Consider the following 20,563-nt stretch of genomic DNA (forward strand, 5'->3'; position numbering starts at 1 on the left):
ATATTTATATTTTTACATAATACAGCCACAGAGTTCCTATGTAGCTCAAAGTAAGCTCATGTTAAAATAGGTAAAGCCAGTCAAAATGAGCTGTTTTGACAGTTAAATAGCAGTTTAATTAAGAAAAACAAGCTTTGGTGTTTTGTGTAATCCTTGTGCAGAGGCAAGTGAAAGTTTTTAGTCTGGATTTAGGCAGCCTTTCTTCTCTAAGATGAACAAGATATGGAAATCAAAAGCAATTTCAAATACAACAGCAGGCGTGGTACACCTGCAACATGTCACTGAAAAACAGTCCTTTTTTCACTTAGAATGGCTCTGCTCGCCTCACTTGCCATCACTGTGGATGTCATTAATTGAAACTACTGGCTGGTCTTTATTTATTTGTGCCACTTAATGATTCTCTTGAATTGAACCACTGAATGCAAGTAATGGGTTCCAATGTTTTTAGTTTGGCAGCACAAGTTGTTACGACAAACCAATTATCGGAAATTCATCAAGTTTTCTGAAGTGGATGCGAATCTATTCAGCAAAGCCTTGATAGGCATTTCAGCCGATGAGTTCATGAAGAACGTTTTGTGCCTTTCTCACAGAACAACACTGACAATAGTCTTATCCTCGTCACTCCATGCTGTGGCTGCAGCTGTTATGTTACACAGTGGTTAGATTTGATTAAAACTTAAATTAATCTGATGTCACCAGTGACACAAGTCTGCATTGGTTTATGTACTTTGTTTAGATATGACAACCAAACACATCATTGATCAACAATAAATAATGCTGTTGTTTTTGCATGTGATGATCATGTGGTCATATGGTCATTATTTTGCGGTTTTTGGATTAGTGGGAATTAAATTTCACTCATACTCTCATACATTATGCAATTTAATGGAGCATTTTATAGAAATTATGAAGCCATACTAGCTATTATTAAAATTGTTTATTCTGTGGGGTTGGATCATCACCCAGTGACTTTTACAGTCTGGATGCTACCCTACTTAGACTCCTAGTAGGCTCATTAACATAGCGCTGATTATCTGTTTTTTGGGGCATAGTTATTACTTCAGTGTGCTAGTATAATGTTTTGTAACATAACCATAGGTCATGTAATTAGGACCCAAACACAAAAGTGCCAGGAAGCTGCTTTTGTAGAGATTATTATTATTCCTATACACCATTGCTTTTTTAGGGGTTGTAGATGCCTGAAAACTCTGTAGTAATTGGGCTCGGCAGTGGCCAGTGTGCTCCATAGGGCTTCCCCAAAAGCAGACCATGTTGGGATAAAAGTTGCTCGATGTTCATGAAATTCAGTGAAATCAATGCCCTTATCATTCTAGACACAATACATTTATTTGAATTTTTTTACCTGGAAATCCGCCATTTTCAACTTCGCCATTGTCAATCTTCATTTTACGAACATGTTTGAGACTTTTAGAATGCACAAAAACTTTACATCCATGTTCAAACTAGTCAGTATTTCCATTTCATAATACAATTGGGCTTATGCATGGCACATCGGCTATATAGCACCGCATTATTACTTTTTAGCATTTTTGAGATGCTAGGAGTGCTGGAAAACTCATGACACTTTGCAAATGCATCAGAAGTGGCTACAATTGATATGTGATACGGGCTTGGATGTGACGAGTTAGCTCAATAGCTCCCCCTGTAAAATTTCAAAGTCAAAGCCCCTACCTTTAAATTTGACGTAGATGTATGAAAGTTTCAGACTTTAGGTGTCACGCCCTAAATTCAACAGGAAGTTGACCAGTTTGAGATCATTTGAAATATATTTCTGACCATTTACAGGTGCTTCGGTTTTACAAAGTCCATGTAGCACATTTACAAGATCCACCTCAAATTTGGTCAGGAAAGTCTACAGACTGATTAATTATTATTGTTATTGATGATGTTAAATTGTGAAGCTTTTTAGATTTATGGAACAGCGTTGCCATGGTAAGATGGACAACAACATATTTTGCAATGAAACGGGAGGCTTATGTAACTTACTGTACATCGTCCAATCCTGACATGCTTGTTAAGAGCACAGGCTTGAGGATTTCTATATATTAGTATTGCGTCGTAGTCATAGCACTAGCTACTGCCAGCAGAAAGGAAGCCTTATGTTACAAACTTTAACTAGATCTTTTTTTTTCCAGGGCTCCGATGTCTCATACAGTACACGTCATATTTCTAGAGAAGTGACACACTTTCATATAATTGATTTCTTCTCCAGAAGTGGCGTTCTGCCCTGATAGAGGAACACTCCGGAAAGGGAAATATTACTGCACAAAACATCCCCTTACAAAGTGATTCATTCTGGCTGTCGGCTCAGCTCCAATTCAAACAGTCAATATCGGGACATGATGGCAGAGATACACACACACAGGGAGAGATGGTGATGCAGTGCTGTGCCTCCTAGCGATGGTCATTATTTCTCTCCCTGAGGGTGAATAGTATTAAAGCCCACAGCTCCACCTTGTTACACATACCTGCTGCACTGCAAACTCTCATGACTGGAAGGTTTTTGGTGCTGTTCTGCAGTACAGACCTATGGCACGTGTGTGTGTGTGTGTGGGTGGGTGGGGGAGTAGACAGACAGGTGCTCTGTGTGCTTGCATAAACATATTTCAGTGATTGTCTCCATCTCACTTCAAAGATGGTCCGCCACATGTGAGCCTCAAGCAGACACCCTATAAAAAGCTTCCAATACTCTTGAGCTGAAGATAAATCTTGGCACCAGAATTAGAGGGGCTGCCTGAAAACGCTTCAGGCTATTTCTCTCAGATAAATGCCCAGTGTAGGCCAGGATGTCTGTCGCATCGCTCAGGATGTCTGTCGCATCGCCGGTTTGGCATCTGCGTTGACATCTGTGTCGCTGAAAACACAAAGGCAACCTCATTTGATGTCTCATTTAACCTCACATTGCTACTTTTGTTTCAGCAGAATGGGATGATTTCACAGGTTCCAGTAATTTCCTGTTTTTAAGGAGTGAATATTAGATTACATGACTAAAGTTGTAGCTTTGTGTTGCACTTGGAGATAAATCAGGAACAGATGACTGGCTTAACATTTCAAGATGTACTGTAAGACTTAATTACGCATTAAATGTTTTGAGCGCTGATCATGTGATATTAGTCATGTGTTTGGCTTGTAGTGGTGTGACCTTGGGTGACGGCTAATGCACAAACATCTGAATAAATCTTATTAATGAGAAACCTTAATCTGCATCATTCACAACATTCATATCTCCGTCCTTTCAGCCCTTGGAACGTGGTCCGACGGGCACTTACGAGCACATTTGACAAAAGCCCACAATAAACAATTTAATGGAATGAATCTAAAAACATAATCAGCTATCCCTATTGTTTGAAGTCAGGGGGAGAGTTATCAGTCCGTGTGTGTTTGTGTTCATTGCCATTAGATTACCTGCTACACAGTCCGACCCGAGATATCCTCAGTCCTGCAGCTCTTTGATAGAGATGAGGCTATCCCTCATTACACCCCGCTCTACCAAGCTGGTTCTGAAGATAAGAGTGGAACAACACCTGTCCTCTGTTTTCTATCACTGTAACACACACACAACCTTGCCACAGAGAGAAATTTAACAACTCTTACAGATGATTTTTCTTTTCTTACAGTGCTGTTCACCTCTTATCTTTTGTCTTTGGTGCTTTGTTTTCTTTTTGCTAAGGTTTCACAGCTGTGTGTATCTTCTTTATCAGTGTTTTTTTTAAACATTCATGGCTAATGTTTTTTTTTTTTTTTTTAAATCTGTAGTTACTTGTTATTTATGGACCATTTTCAACAGTTTTTCTCCTTCTTTTGAGATTGCAGATGTGTGGAGGTTGGTTTTTATATCAGGATAAGGTGTTCTGATACTGTGATATGAACTGTTATGATAAAGCCCTACTTGGGTTAAAATCCCATTTTCAGGCATCAGGGTTTTTTTCTCATGAATAACTGAAATCTGAGCAAATTACAGCAGGAATGAAGCAACTTTTGTCAAACAGTTTTGACTATTATGAAATTTTAAACTCTCTTATAGGCTCCAGGGATTTAGTTTTCAACTTCTGGAACTTAATTTTGTCGCCAAACAATATTACACAAAACTGCTTACTGGTCAGAATTGTATCTGGTTTCTAGCGGTATTGCCTTGCTGAATATTTCAATGCGGGAGGAAAATGGCAACAAGAGATTTCCACACTCTTGAGATATTCTATTAGTACCTTTAGCTTTATATACAGGCAGCAGCTCCGGGTCAGAACAAAGACTTTTTGAAAAAGTGAAAACCTGAGCTGGCAAACCTATGCAGGAAGATTTGTAGCCAACTTCACTGAATAAAGCCAAAAGGTTTAGGATATCTGGCTGTAGCTGGACTCTTTTAGATCTGGATGATTGACAAAGGGGAAAATAGTAAATCTCAGCTAGTCTGTCTAGCATACAACAAACAGATTCCTCCCACTTAAAGTTCTTATTAAATATAAATATTTTTTTTTACTATCTGTTTTATATATCTGCATAATAGTAATAATAATCTGTATCATATTTTTTGTGCTCCTCAGTTGTTGTCGTCGGGCAAAATCAGCAAAACCAAAGCGGCCACACTGAAAGCCAGCTACAGGCAACTCCTTGACACTCTGAAAAGGTATGTTTTCTTGGAGCAAAAGTTATATTTTTTAATGATATATTTTCGAGCAACATTTTGACTGGAGAGATCCTGAGAGTACAGCGCAGCAGAGAAGTGGTGTTGCATCAGACTTGCGTTCAGTTTATCTGACAGCCAAAATCCGTCCAACTGGAATGTCCTTGAAAAAGTCTTCTTGTCTGATTCAATTCAGTCAGACGCTTGCTTCTGTGGGGACATTTTGAAGCCTGGATTGGGGTAACTTCTCAGTTAGATGAGCCGAAAAAACCTAATTTAAGAAAAAGGGGTGACGTAGCTGAGGTAGTGTGAGTAAGGTACAACCAACTCAACTGACTGCTCCAAATCAAACATACCTTTAAATCTAGGTAAACACTTAATTGAACTATGATTCTCAAAATTCTCACTAAGGCACCAAGTAGAAATGAAAATCGAAATGTCTAGATTCACTGGCTCATTGCACAGGAGTCATGAAAATAGCTGTGTTTACACTGTAGACATGATACCACAGTCTTTGTGGTTAAAGTTCTTTAAACCAGTTATTGTTACAGGAGTTGTACAGTATGTGTAGCTTTTTCCCCGGCAGTTAGCCTCTTTACACTGCACACCACACACTTAAATAATTGCTCCATCCAACAGTTCTCAGGACTCTGAGATCCAGCTCTTGGGAGAAGCGAAGAGGTATCGTGCTGAGTGGGAGAGGCTGCAGGCTGAGGTGGAGAGAACAGAGGAGCAGAGCACCTCCGAGGAGCCTGAGAGTGAGGTCAACGAACTGAGGCAGCAGCTTCTGCAGGCATACAATGACGTGAAAGCAGCCGAGGACAGAGAGTACAAAACACAACACAAACTGAAGTGGTGAGCTGTACAGGATATACACATAAACAGCTTTACTCTAACCCCAACCATCAGCACTACTTGCTTAACAATAAATATTAAGCCTATGACAGACCACACAAAAACACACACATACACACCTCACACCACTGAGAGGAACCCAGGAGACTGAGGAGAGTAAGGACAAGTGAAACTGCAGTGGTAAAGAGAAAAGTTGTGTACAGTAGCAGATCGAATGTGTGGATGGACACACACACACAGCCATATAGGTGCGCACACACACACGCACACACATACACACGCACACACGCACACATACAGAGTCACAGATGAGTAACTAGGGACCAAACACTGACATGAGCTTCATGAGGCAGTTCAAAAGTTTTTATTGACTTTAGAGAGAAGTGAAGGTGAAAGTGTGAGTATAAGAAGTGCACACACACACACACACACACACACACACAGTATTGGTACAGTATGTATTGCTTGGCCTGGCAAAATTATTTTTCTTATTGAAAGAATTACTTTCAATAAGAGAAATAACAGATAATAGAAAAAATAGTCGCAATGACCAAAAGAAGTCACAATAATAAGCAGAAAAGGTTTGCTACTTTAATTGTTGAATTTTATTTATATCAAGGACATGTGGTAACCTGCCTGACCTTTTTTTAACGTCAACAGGGTTTGTCGTTTCTGTTCCTCTTCTCGAATCCCTTTCTTTTGCTCTCATGAGCTTCTTTTTTCCATCACAATCCATTTTCCCCTTTTTCTGCTGCAGGATTCTCTTTTCCTTCCTACAGCTCACTCAACATCGCTATCAGTGTGTCCAAAAGGTCAGACACACTCACAGAAATGGAAAAGAACGCACTCACTAGAGTATCTCCCTCTATGCTGTACACAAACTCTTCTTTTCAAGGACCAAATGGAAGGTTACAGGAACACTGCTTAGCAACATAAAAACCACACACCAGTGGCTCTCAAACATTTTGACCCTTAAACAAAGTAATTTCTACCATGGGACCCCTTGCATGTAGTGCCGCTAGCAGTTCAACTAAAGTGCAGTCTACCTGAGCCAAACTCTGTAAACAGGTTCAAACATCTTGAAATTTTAATGGTTTTCCATAACTACTGACAGGACTTGATGTGTAAGAACCGAAAGGCAGTTGAAATCAATTGAGGTGTAGTCACTTCAAGCATTGGTCCATTTGTATTTAAGCACTAATCGTTTAAATAGTGAGAGATGAAAGCAGGTGAAATGTCAGATGGAGATTAAGCACCCGAGACAGTTTCAGTGTGTGCACTGTAAATAGTTAAGTGTCAGTTGTTATGAAAGCAGCAGAAATGTGAATTAGAGTATTTGAGCTGTCAGTTAAAGTGTAAAAATTAGTCGTCTCAGTGTCAGCTGATGTGTTGAGGCTGAAAGCAGCTGAAATTTCTGTCGGAGTAGAAGCGCCAGAAATAGTTGACGTGGATGCAGTGTAAATAGTTAATGTGTCAGTCGGTTCAACAGCTGAGAAAAGTTTAAGGGCGGAAGAGGAAGAGTGTGCGTGATGAACATATTGAGAGGGAAAAAGAGCATGAACTCTGATTACTTGAAGAACTATGAAAGCAGGATGCATATGGGGAACTAATCTGGTGACTGGTTTTAAAGTCTAAATGAAGTGTGAAAATATGATTAAATATGAAGGAGTAGAGGGTCCAGATGAGAGGAAAATGATTCAGCCTAAATTCTGTGCCCAAGGATCGCCTCTAGAAAGTCTAATATTCCTTTTGCTTCTTATTTACTCAACAGCGTAATACTCCTTTAAACAGATCTCTTTTCTTCTTATCTCCTCTGAATTACATTTGACTCTGGATTGCCTCAGCAATATTAAACCACTCACTGCACATAAGCTCACCACTGCACTGCTATTATATGATCTGTAGGATACTGTGTTTTTTTTAGTGCAGAGCACACACACTGAGGCAGGGAGTTGAAGGCCCAGCAGTAATTGAAATATTAAATGAAAACCACTTACAGAGCATTCTCCCAGGATGCAGTAATAGACAGTATTAGACAGTGAGTGTGCATATTATTTGTGGCAGTTGTGAGCTCTCTTGTCCTTTCATCATCTCTTCTCTTTCATCTCCTCCAGATTAAATATCTTCTCCTCTTCCTGACTTCTGTTCTTTTTCCCCCTTCTCCTCTCCCTTTATCCAAATGGCCGGCAGTCCGCATATGACAAGCAGATGCTTACCATGCTAATGCGCCTTTTTTTAAATCTTTGCGTCCTTTATCTCCAGCCAAACAGATTCTTCACCCAACTCACATTCTTTAGCATTAATGCACTTTTCCATGTTAATATCCAATACATCAACTTGTCAGGAAGATTAATATCATTTACTTTGCGCAATGTGCAGCTGTACACTACATGCCATTGTACAGTTTTTCTCAATGACGGAGCTGACTTAGAATTGCTTCATGCAAACTTTAATCAACTGTTTGCCGCAGGTCATAGAAATTATGTTTTTATATGCATGTTTGTACTGTGTTTGGTGATTCTTGTATGTATGAGGAGCATATTGTTTTTTTATTCACTCATTATAAGGGTTCTTCGTCCTTTTCTTTTCAATGTTTTCTCTTCTTCTTTAGCAAGAGTTTGATCGACAGGAAACCACGCATTTATGTATTTTTAAACACTTAAAGTTCCTCTGCATGCAATCCTGTTTCTGTTGAACCAGGAACTGAAACATGTTATTTCGCTCTCTTAATAACTCATTAGTTTTGTTTTCTTTTTCACATTTCCTCCTCATCTTCTCCTCACATCACTTTACCTCACCTCTGCGCAGTCTCTTGGAAGAGAAGCGGTGTCTGGAAAGTGAGAACGAGATTCAGACGAAACCTGCTGTAAGTTCATCATTGCTCCTTTGGGGTCTAGTTTAAGAGATGTGGATTACGACTGCAACAATAGTCTTCACAGAGGATAAATATGAGTTTTACTTTAAGCCTCCATCCAGGCTTAATCCCTCAGTAAGAATACTTGCAATTGGCTGTGTGAACCATGTGAAGAAATGTGAAGTTAAATGATTTAATAAAACGATCTGTCATTCAGAAGAACAAGTTTTAATCCACGTGTCAGATGAAGAGATGGTTTTAACCTTTTATTTAAACCAAGTTAGTAGTGGCTGGTAATCATCCACAGAGGTTACTCATAGCATGAACACACTCACTTTCACATCATAGGAATACCTCAGAAAGGATGTAAATATATTATTTAAATATGGTAAAAAATAAAATAAAAAAAACATCTGCACTCAGACTCTCAAAGCTATATATGTCTGGTCAGTGGGCGGTTGTTGGTAGCACACTCGGTTCCTGTATGAATATCTACTCCCACTCCAACTCAAAGAATTATATATACTATAATAGTGCCCACTGGCTTTGGTTTATTGGGATGGGATATTGCTTTTATAAAACAGCTGCCAATCATTACAATATACAAATAGACACAATCCAAAAAAAATCCAAAAAAACAGCTTTATTTAAACTGCTAAATTAATGTTCAACGTAGTCAAATATCTAACCACAGTTTATGTATTTACATGAATTGATTGTACCCTTATGGAAAAACTGTTGCAAACAATGTTAGGCCTACTAATTTAGTTAGGAGATGCATTGCTTGGTGTGGTGGTGATGCTGCTCCACCTTTTCCAGACCGAGCTTCAGTAGCCAATAGTTCTGGGGAGAGCTATTACATTTGTGCACGCTTAAGGAGTTAATCTCTCATGCTTCAAGGCATCCAAAAGCTTTGGCACAGTGCTGCTGGAGAGACAGTGGTTGGTGTAACTCTTCGTTAACTGCCTGCTTGCTTACAGATGGTGGGCAACATTTTAACAGTAGCCACGAAGTGATACTTAAAGATCGAAGTGTAAAAAAGATGATTTGAACTATCTCTATATTGTAAATAGTACTATATGTGATTGTGTCCATGTTGTTTTAGAAGGAAACACAATCAAAATATGAACTTTCAGATATCACACTTAAATCCCAGTATCTGCTTGATGCTGTGAGATATGTAACATAACATTTTGGGGAATTTAAAAACTGTATTACTTCATAATGCTCTGAGGTATTTCCGAACTGTATTACTTTATTATTTAGTCAATCAGTCCCTGATACCACAATATAGTGCAGTATGAGCTTTTCAAACACTTGGACAGACATGGAACACCTAAATGGCTGATGAAACCTCAGCACTAAAATTCGCGTTGAAAATCTGATCAGATGTATAAGAATATTCACATAACAACTTATGTTTGTGCTTTGTATAACTTTTACTGTTCTAAATTAGCTTTAACTGTGAGCCAGTATTTAGTGACATTCCACTAACCAAACCAACAGGAAAAAATGTGATATTAAAGAAATGAAGCTGCTAAATTATCACTTACTATAACTCAACCAAATATTTGAATCTGATCCAGATGATGAGCCCCTGTGTTGAGTAATAGAAAGGTTAATCATTAAAAGTGAATTTACATCAGAAAGATACGCTGTAGGGATCCATTATTGCAGTAAACCAGCTGCTGCAGTTTGAGAGCTCACTATGTGTCATTGCTTAAGTTTCAGAGAGGCAGTATCATGTGAATAAAAGCATTTCACTTCCAGCCTTGCATGAGAACACACTACACTAGGAAGTTGATGAAAAATACTTGCAATTCCCAACCTGAGGGGAGAGAAGAGGTCATGTGTTAACAGTCAAATAACATTGAAATATTAAATCAGAAGAAGGTATTGCTCGTATGAATAACAGAAACTGCTGCTCTTACCAGAACAGTTCAAGCCAGTTATTATGTTAATGTAATGGAGTGGATGTGCAAAAGGACCATTTTCTTTATGAGCTCTTCTCCCATTGTTATTGAAACAATGTGTCTCATTGGATTGGACCTTCATGTTAAATCTAATGAGACATTCAAAGGCGCCTGGAGAGAGTTTACATTCTTCTCTCTCTGTCACACACAAACACATACAGACTTGTCAAACATGATTAACACTGTATGTGTCGTCGCTCTCTTTTCAAATACAAATCTAATTGTTTGCTATATGTATAGTAAAGGGGATATACTGCATACTGGCATAGAAAAGCACATGACATTTATGAAGTTGGATTGAAGACAGCTGCTTTAAAATAGCTGCAGCTGATTAAATTCATACTGATGTCTGACACTCAACATTGTTGAAAAATGATGGATTACAACTGAGGTCATTTTGCAAGCATGTCTTTGTTTCATGGCAGAGAATGGTGACTATTACATGTTGGGAATCAAACTTATGACACTGCAGAGTTCTCCTACCAGTGAAACAACACGAGGACTTTAAAATCTGAAATATGCAAACCACACTTACACACAAGCAATACAGATGGGTAAAGACAGAATGGAATAAAAGGAATTAGGAATTAAAGAGCTGAAATGTGAGGCAAAGGCTGATGTCACCAAGTCTGAAAAAGAAGTCCCTGATACCACAGTATAGTGCAGTATGAGCTTTTCAAACACTTGGACAGACATGGAACACCTAAATGGCTGATGAAACCTCAGCAATAAAACTCGCGTTGAAAATCTTATCAGATGTATAAGAATATTCACATAACAACTTATGGGTTGTCTCCAGGAGGATTGCATCAACAATAATACAATTCTCAAACTTAAAATTCTCTTGACTGTGCTGCTAATGGGGTTGGAAAATAAGGATCAGAAACAAAGAAAAGAGGGAGAATAAAACAATGGTATTTTGGCTGTGCAGCCTGAGCTGAATTAAACTCTTATCAATGACCTGATATTCTTGATATGTGATCTAATCTTCATACTGCTGGTGAATCCTTCAGGAGCTGGAGAGCAGAACAAAGGCCCTGCAGGACAAATACGAGGATCTGAGAAAAGAGGTGGCTCAGAGACAAGTGGAAGTCAGGTATTTCAGTTACAATTATCCAGTTGGTGGTGCAGGGAGCATAGATGTAGTCTGCAATCTGAAACTGGTGAACACATTCAGAGTTTATGACATTGTCTTTGTTATGTGTTTTTTCCTTATTAAACTTGCCCATTTTAATAAGAAGCACTGCAGCTGAATCTTAATCTAATCCCCTTTTTATTTTTAAACAACACAAAAAAATGTACTTCTGTGTCTATCTTAAACTTACTCCCTACGCAGAAGTCTGATGGAAGACGTGGAAACCCATGAAATGCAGTTATTGAAGGAACAGAAAGAGCTTGAAGACAAGAAGAACATCATAGAGCTCAGAGAGGTATGTGTGTGTGTGAACATGTGTGTGAGGGTGAACATAGCTTACAGCACACCATCAATAAAATAACAAATCATCTGCTTTCTGTATTATGTTGGTGTGTCTCTGTCTTTCTCTCACTCTTTCTGTGTTACTAGGCTGAGAAAGCCCGGCTCATCAGTGTACCTGACCAGATTTTAAAGGAGATAGGAAGGAAACACTCGAGGAGGGAGTAAGTACATTTAACCCCTTAACAATCTGTATTCACTGTAGGAGGTGCAGGAAAGTTAATGATCCAAACATTGGGGATAAAAACCCAAAATGAGCCAGTTAGGGTCCTTTGGTGAAACAACACTGAGAAGAGAAGACAACAGAAACAGTTAAAATTAATTCACTCCTTGGTTTGTACAATCCCCCTGTCAGTTAGCACAAATCCCTCTGTAATCTGTTTCCTCCACTTCATCCTGATCTCCAGTACAAGAAAAACTGGATGTACTGACTTATCATACTGTAGTTTTTAGAACAGAAAGAGCATTTGGTATTACTTGTTTTTTTCTCAGTGAAACCTTAAAATAGGACCTGGTATGAAACTTAGAGAATTTTTGTAAAACTGAAGCTAATTATTAATTTTTTATTCAGTTTCCTGTCACAACCATCATTTTCCAGTTTTATACTTGTTTGCTTCTGCAAATGATCTCTCCACCCCTCGTGATATACAGTAGACTTTGCGTCTCTTTGACAAGGCGTACTTTAGTTCAATTGAGGAACTGAAAGAAGGGCTACTATTTGTTGCAACATTCACAGGAATGTGAAGATGTCAAGCCATTTTAAATTATTGGAAATTGTGACCACATGCATCAGGCATCATACATTTCATATTCTAGTGAAGCCTCACTGCAGTCTCTTTTATGTTTATTTCATATTAATATTTGGCTTCTAAGTGATCCAGTGGAATTGACTGTGTGAGCTATGTGACTCGAAACTTCAAATTCACAAAGCTGATAGGTACTGGGGGGATGTATGTAAAAGATGGATGCATATGATGCTATTTCATAAAATATGCACAGTGCCAGTCTGGAGTAATAAACAGATACTCACACTCATTTTCTTTCTGTTTTACCCCCCCCCCCCCCCCCCCCCACACACACACACGCACATCAGAGCTGCAATGAAGAAGACAGAAACACTAAACACAGAGATTTCAGAAATGGAGCAGCAAGTGAAGGAGGTGGAAGAGCGTAACCACTCCCTCAAATCGAAGAAGAAGGAGTTGATGAAGGACCTGGAGGGAGTCAGGGTCCAGGTAGAGGCTCATCAGAAAGAGTGTAGACAGCTGCTGAAAAAGCAGGCGGTCATGAGGGAGGAGGAGGTTGAAGTCATGGGGACCAGGTATATACTCTTAAAACAGTCACAGTCAAAAACACACACCAGTGAAGGCAAATGTGATTTAATGAAAGTAACTTTTGTTTTTTTGTTTTCACACATTTCAATGTGTTTTTCCTTGCCAGGGGTGTCCTGGAAATGAAGCTGCAGAACATCCTGTGCGAGAGAAAGCACCTGTATGAGAGTCAATCTGTGCAACTCAGGGAGAAAAATAGGTACAGAGCATGTCAAACTGAGCATCCAACCCACCAGTAAAATGAGTCCCCACATACCAATAAAACTTATTTTGTACTGTTGACCTAAAATAAGCAGTGTATGCATTGTCTTTATAGACATTCAGCAGAACAGCGTGTGTGTTTTACACCTTAATCACTTACACATGTTAGTCTTGTCAGCTTGTTGCTGTAGTCTTCAGTCCCTATCTCTGTGTATAGTACTTTGAACTCTTGATCTTTTGTTAAAATAAATAATTAAGTATATACAAAGCATTTTTAGCTAGGTTCCACAGTTGAAAAATTTGACAGGAATCTGTGTATAATCAGTCCAATTTAGGACACTACATTACCTGAAAAAAGTGTAGTCTTATTATGATTATGTAAACATATTTCAAAGGTGGCTGTGTTTCTCCTCAGGCAGATGCAAGCACTCAAGAGGATGGAGCATGCGTTGACCATGTCTGATGAGCAGCTCCAACAAACACAATCTGCCTACACAGAATTACAAGCACAGGTGATGGTAATATTACTTTTGATGTCCAGATTTTGACCAGTTTACCAGTCTTATAATGTTGAACAGTGAACATAATCCTTGAGGTTTGGAACATGATGTTTTTATTGGTACTGGCCTTTGGTTTGGAAACATTTCCAGGCTTAGCATATTTGGCTACATTTTCTTTTTTTTTTTTTTTTGAAAGATTTTGTTGGCATAAACGCCTTTTATTTAACAGTAGACTGACAGAGACATGGGAGAGAGAGGGTGTGACATGCAGCGAAGGACCTTCGATTGGGATTCGAACCAGGGTTGGCTGTGTATATGGCGATTTCAGTGTAAATGTCATCGTGCCAGTAGTCGGGAACATTACGCCAATCTGTATTTCATCAGAAGCCTTTTTTTTAATTCTTGAGTTTCCTGTAATTTTACTGGTGTGCAGTTTTTAAAGAGACAGCAGATAGAAGAAGAAGAGGCACAGGTGAGTCACAGGAAGTGTGTCAGCACATTTCACAAGCACATACTGTAACAATATGAAAGGAAATCACTATGACACATCAGGGATTTCATGTATAGGAAATATTGAAAACAAAGCAGCTTTATAAAATGATTCATTCATTGTTATTAAACTGTCAATGACAACCACATAAGCAATTACACATAATGAATTTGGCAAAGACTGTTTAGATAGGTTTACCACAAAAATGCATCTCATTCATCTCAAATAGGAAGTGATTGATTTACACAGTTGTTATAAACTTAACACATAATGCGGGCAAATAAGAATTTAAAATAATGATGGTGTTTAGTGAAGCGTTACCTGTACAGTATGTAGCTGAAATAAAAATGTGGTATTGCATTGTCTTATTAAAACGTCCCAAATATACTGATAGTCTAGTGTTATTCCTATTCTTATTCTTATTCTTATTCTTTTTCTTTTTGTGACATTTTTAAATATGTGGCAGCACTGAGCAGAAAGCCTGGCAACCCTGCAGTGAAGGGCAATCCCAGCACCTAAAAGAATTCATTTCTTAATAGTCTGGGTGAATACTTTTAGTGTCACAAAATCCAACGGTGAGCAGAGAGGCCTGAAGGAATTGATAATATATGGTACTAATAATTTTTTATTCAATGTTTGATGTGGGAAAGATTATGCGCTGTCTTTAATAAGAAGTTTTGGTAATCTTTGTGGTGGATTCTCGTGGTCTTTCCTTCCTCAGTATGTAAAGTTTAACAGACTATAATCAGGGAAACAAATAATGATACATGTAATCAGCTTCTTACTTAGATTCAGGAGTTGCTACAGCACACTGGACATTTCTGTAGCTTTTTGATTTGTGACACTATGCCTCTTATTTCCAGTTGGATGCTGTTCCCAAAAGAGAGACCTGTATTCAGCAGCGGGTGGAGCTCCAGAAAGAGGTGGACGCTCTCAAAGCCAGCTTTGAACAACAGGTGTGGAAAATGTGTTGGTGCATTCAACATCATTAGCAACTGCAATATTTAATGCAATGTACTATGGTAGCCCTCTACAGTATGTTTGAGGAGCTTATGATTTTATATTTTTGTGATAGCTGTGATAGCAAAGTGTGGATCTGCTTTAAATAAATGCAAGTTTTATGTATAAGATTTCTCCCTTTGTGATCTTTATGATCTTTTGGGGCAAGAGCTTGTGAACTGTCGCCGCTTAGTTTCAGTATCCATCTTCTATCCGTGTTCCTTGTAACACAATCAATAGCACATCACTTTCAGTCAAAGTGGATTCATGAGGACTTTTCAACTTCCCTACCAGCTATCAGTAGCAGAGGAGGAGAGCCAGAAGAAGCAGCAGTACAGAATGATTCAGGAGCTGCTGAGGGAGTCAAACTGCCTTAGAGAAGAACTCCACAACCTCAGATGTCTGACACAGATCAAAGCTGAGGAGAGGGGCCAAAAGCACCGTGAGCAGCTCAGGGCTGAGGTGCAGCACGTGCACACACACACACACACACCCACACGCCAAGGCAAACAACAGCAAGGGGACACACATGCAGAAAAATACAATTTCATCAGGTTTTGATGTCTTAAATGGTGCATTTGATAATATGCAGATATGCAGATTTCACACATAAATATGCCAATACATCAAAGAGAGACTAAAGGAGGTCTTTAGTTTGGGTACTCTCATAGTTACAGTAGCAAGAACACATATTCAAAGAGAATAAATGTCAGGGTTTCATTGTCCTAACAGTGTTGTTGTGAGTGATCATTTCAGTGTGAATTGAAAAATACTGTATATTGAGAATATTATGCAATTTTATTTCAGCCAAATTGAAGATAGAATCTGATGGGACATTCGCAAGTCACCAATAACCTGCTCCAAAATGAAGCTAAACATCAACACCAATGTATAGACTCAACTGAGGCTGCTACTTTAGGAATGTATTTTTGTCTTTGTTTTTATTTATTCAAAGTAGTGAAGGGAAGGGAAGCTACAACCATACTGAAAAACATGTCCCCTGAAATATTTTGGTGTTTATGGTTCCACACACACACACAAACACACACCTGCGAAGAGGTGATGATACTGTAGTTTTTCCTATGTGAACCTATCCGCAGCAAATGAACCAAAACATCCAGCAGGAACTGCAACAAAAAGCCCTGATCATCATGGACCACAACAAGCTCAACGCTATGCTGCAGCGCAGGTGTCACTGTTGTTTTCTCATCTCTCTTTTCTCTGTCAGCCTCTTTTCATTTAAGGCAAAGGTGTGTTTCATGATAAAGAGGATTTTCAAGCTACTAAGCTGTTAATAGGTAGCATTAGTGAAAAATTACCTCATCCTCACTTTCTTCATGTCTCCTGTTCATTTCTCTGTCTTTTCTTACTTTTTCTTTCTCTTTGTATGATATGGAGACCAGCCAGTATCAACTAGTACCTGTATAATTAGTGAGGACACCAAATTAAATTCTATCTTTGATTTGGTAGAAATTCATGTGATCATTCTGTGCAATAATTACTAAGCTAATATTGCTGTAGGCCTGTTTACAGTACATTAATGTGACCAGTCTCACAACTGATAATTGATTCCCCGGATATTTGTTTGGCTCCTCTGATCTGTGTAACGGCTGGGAGCACAATTAATTCAGACATCTGCACATGTTGCCTGGGCAGAAACCCTTATCTTACTAATTGGTCATACTTCAGTGTTCAGACTTAGACAAATGCATCTGGCACCACCCAGTACAACAGGAGGCTCTCACAACACATTCATCTAGGTCACAACCACATACTGGATCCAGCACCTAAAACTTTCTCTAGTCAGACAGGGTGGAACAGTAGTTCATTATTGTGTATCTTCTCACCATGTAATTGCAACAGGAGAAAAAGCATTGTGAACGACTCTAGCGTATTACACTGATGGTAATAATTCGAATACATTCTTGGTGACACATTTTCACAGCCAAAGCAAGTGTTGAGCAGAAAACCGCTCCTGATTGTAGCCCTACTTTGAAATGAACACCAAGAATTTAGTCACTGCTAATTTATGTTTTCTTTGACCTTCAGACTATTACAATATTGTCAACTGTGCAACATGATCACAGAAGAGAAGAATAAGTATGTCAAGCTGAAGCAGATATCCTCACAGACAATCACAGAGTTGATGGAGCAGGTTAAGGTTCTTGAGAATGAGACAGAGATCCAACGCAGCATAGTCATCAACAAGGACAGGTGTGTACATGTGAGCAGCGGAAGGAAGGTTGAGTATACACATCCATACAACAAAATACTGACAGACTTTGTAAAGTTAACAGGTTTTTTTTCTGTATGTGTGCCCATTCCAGATCACTCACAAAGGCTCATATGAAGATCTCCAACAGCTGCAAAACAAGGGACAGACTACGTAACTACATATCCAAGGTCCTGTTTGCTATAAGCTAACATATTTATTTTAACAATTAATGAAAAGACATTCAGTATGTTACAGGGAATGCTTCAGGGTTCCAGATTTTGACAAAGATACTTGTTTATGCTGGTTTGAGTGATGTACAAATTTCTGTCTGGTCCCTTAAAGTTTTTTTAAGGGCTGTTGAGTCACAGTTTTTCTGTGTTTATCTTTGTGTGTTTCACAAGGCACTAAAGCAGCTAGACAGACAGTTTACAGCAGTTTGTGAACTCTTGTGTTGTCTCCTGTAGAAGTGATATTAGGGCATTAAAAGCATTCTATTTAAAAGAATAAACATAAGCCTTAGAAATGCTTACACTAAGAAATGTTGTTTGTGTGTGTTTAAAAGTGTTTCATGAGAACTAAGTGAAAAAAAAGGATTAGATTAGATTAACTTTTGCTGAACCAAAAGTATCCCTGCATCATCAGATTCTTCTTGTGATGTAAAAACATAATCTTGTAGGTTGCTTGGAAGCACCGACAGATCAGTCAGGAGTATGAAGACAACAAATTGGAGTTGATTAAGCTCACACAAATGAGCAACCTCCAGGAACAGACACTTCTGGACATAAACAAGAATCATGAGACGGCCATACAGCGCCGCAATTCCCTGTACGTTCATAATATAAAGCTTACATAATGGTACCTGAATTCAAGTAAACTGTTTAATAATGTGTGTCTGTGTGTGCCCTGCTGTGTGTGTGTGTGTCGCCTGCAGTGGTATTCAGCTCCTGGAACATGAGGAGGTGTTGTTCAACTACCATGAGAAAGTGAACATCCAGGAGGCAGTGATCACAAAAGGCAACATGACGCTGGAGACCCTGGAGAAGGAGATGAGAGACTTACAGCTTGCTATTAACGAGGAGAAGAGACAGATTGACCTGAAGAAGAAGGAAGTGCACGTCAAGAAAAAGCTGGAGGGAGAGATTGCCATGCTGCAGATAGAGGTGAGAAAAAATATGCAGATAAACCAGCACACTTGGCAGTCTGTAGTTCAGACCAACTAGATCTGCATACTGATATTTTGTTCACCTTGGGTGGGAAAATCATGCACGTATTCTTGAGACTGATTTGCCAACATGTTTCATGGAAATCAGTCATTACTGTAAATCTGTTGCGTAACCACTGAAGACAGTGCCTCGATGACTCCTAACGCCCACTTCCACGTCTTATTTCCTAACTCCATAACTCTTTTTTTCAAAGTTGATTAATGAATATTTGCTGTGAATAGAGCCCATTGTATAGTTACTGAAAATTACTGCGGAGGAGAATTGTGTTTTAGAGCCTGCATCAGGTATATTATATTTACTGAATGAGCATTGCAGACAGAAGCTCAGTTTGTAGGCTTCTGTATATTACTTCTACAGTTCCCCTTAAATAGCTTTGCTGAGATAACCACTCATTTGTGGAAAATTTGCCTCCAATATACTGCTGTGCACATTTCCCAAACGTCCAATGTGTGACCGCAAACACATCAGGGTGTAGCTTGTCTCATCAGATTCAAAGTCCTATCTGGAATCAGTTAGACCTGTCAATTAGCTCTTCTCAGTGTCATCAGATGATAAAAGTTGCACTCAGGAGACAGGATTAACCACAGGCTTTCTGTGCACAAGCTTAGCAAACTTTCATGGAATCCTTTGGTAATTTTTGTGTGTGCATGTGTGTGTGTGTGTATGGCCTTATGTCAATGTCTGCAAGTCATTTTATCCGACAGTGCTGTAGGCCATTCTCCAGCAGTGTGTGTTTGTGTTTCTCTACTTCCTTGTAAAAGACGGCCATTTTAAACACTGATGCGAGTGGAGTGGAGTGATATCAGTGGAGAGTCTTTGTAGGATCTTCTGAAGTACAAAATAATGCCAACAGCAGAACATTTGCATAGAACACCACAAATGAGCAGATCTGTTTTGAAATAATAGAGACTTGTAAATATACTGTGTAGGAGGGATTTCTTGAGTAGACGTATTGTTCATTGTCTACTTGGCTTATACCTATTATCAGTAGCAAGTGTATTTTGACCTGTCTTTGTGAATTTTACTTGTACATCTCAGAAAAGTATTTTACCCATAAGACAAAATCTTTGGAAAAACAGTATTACAAAAATTGTACTCTTCTGTCTTTGATCACTCATCAAAAGTGTTCATTTTATATCCTCGCCTTTAGAGCCGATCCTCTCACTCAGTTTTGTTGAGGTGAGCTGGCTGTTGTTGAACATTCTTAGACGTTTGAACAGGCAGAAGCAGTGCATTTGCTAACGAAACTCTGAAGACAGACATGCACAGAGAAGACGAAGATCTAAACCAGGAGGGACAAACCCAAAAAACCACAAGCTGCCGCAATTTTCACAAAGACAGAATAAATAAAATGAAAACACAAACATGTTCAAGCAACTTTGTAATGCATATTGGCAGACACATAGAAGGAAAGAGATTTGAGAGACGTCTAATACACACACACACACACACACCCCGTGAGTTTCCCTGCCAGTGGCTGCGTCGTGGGATTGGGTGTGTTGCTGCACAGTATCAATGTGACTGGTTTCAACATGCTGCTGGACCAGACTCCTCTCAACTGAATCTCGTGCTCTTTTGGATGAACACAGAGTTGGAATAGACTTCACCATGTGCTGCTTTTTGTAAAAATAAATAAATAACAACCCTTTCCTTTTCCTCCATCTGTTTACTCCTGCTGCTGCTATCATTTTTTTTTTTTGCTACAATGGGCCTCTGTGGTGCTTTCCAATTCATTTCACTTTTATTTTCTATTGTTTTCTCTCATTATCATCAGGAATGCTTTCACTCTTGGACTCTTCACCTAAT

General features: G+C 38.9%; 1 protein-coding gene across 1 annotated transcript in view; it reads left to right on the top strand.

The window, feature by feature from the left end:
• ccdc146 (coiled-coil domain containing 146) overlaps nt 1–20,563 on the top strand; it is a 45,680-nt gene that overhangs the window by 11,877 nt on the left and 13,240 nt on the right. Inside the window, exons 2-17 of the mRNA XM_053314137.1 lie at nt 4,563–4,645; nt 5,282–5,497; nt 8,306–8,363; nt 11,338–11,420; nt 11,661–11,754; nt 11,889–11,962; nt 12,892–13,119; nt 13,239–13,328; nt 13,746–13,842; nt 15,184–15,276; nt 15,614–15,781; nt 16,420–16,508; nt 17,369–17,533; nt 17,647–17,722; nt 18,211–18,359; nt 18,466–18,694. Coding sequence (XP_053170112.1) covers nt 4,563–4,645; nt 5,282–5,497; nt 8,306–8,363; nt 11,338–11,420; nt 11,661–11,754; nt 11,889–11,962; nt 12,892–13,119; nt 13,239–13,328; nt 13,746–13,842; nt 15,184–15,276; nt 15,614–15,781; nt 16,420–16,508; nt 17,369–17,533; nt 17,647–17,722; nt 18,211–18,359; nt 18,466–18,694 — 1,992 coding nt within the window. The remainder of the gene's footprint in view (nt 1–4,562; nt 4,646–5,281; nt 5,498–8,305; nt 8,364–11,337; nt 11,421–11,660; nt 11,755–11,888; nt 11,963–12,891; nt 13,120–13,238; nt 13,329–13,745; nt 13,843–15,183; nt 15,277–15,613; nt 15,782–16,419; nt 16,509–17,368; nt 17,534–17,646; nt 17,723–18,210; nt 18,360–18,465; nt 18,695–20,563) is intronic.

Source organism: Scomber japonicus, chromosome 23, assembly GCF_027409825.1.
Source record: "Scomber japonicus isolate fScoJap1 chromosome 23, fScoJap1.pri, whole genome shotgun sequence".
In the NCBI taxonomy this organism is placed as follows: Eukaryota; Metazoa; Chordata; class Actinopteri; order Scombriformes; family Scombridae; genus Scomber; species Scomber japonicus.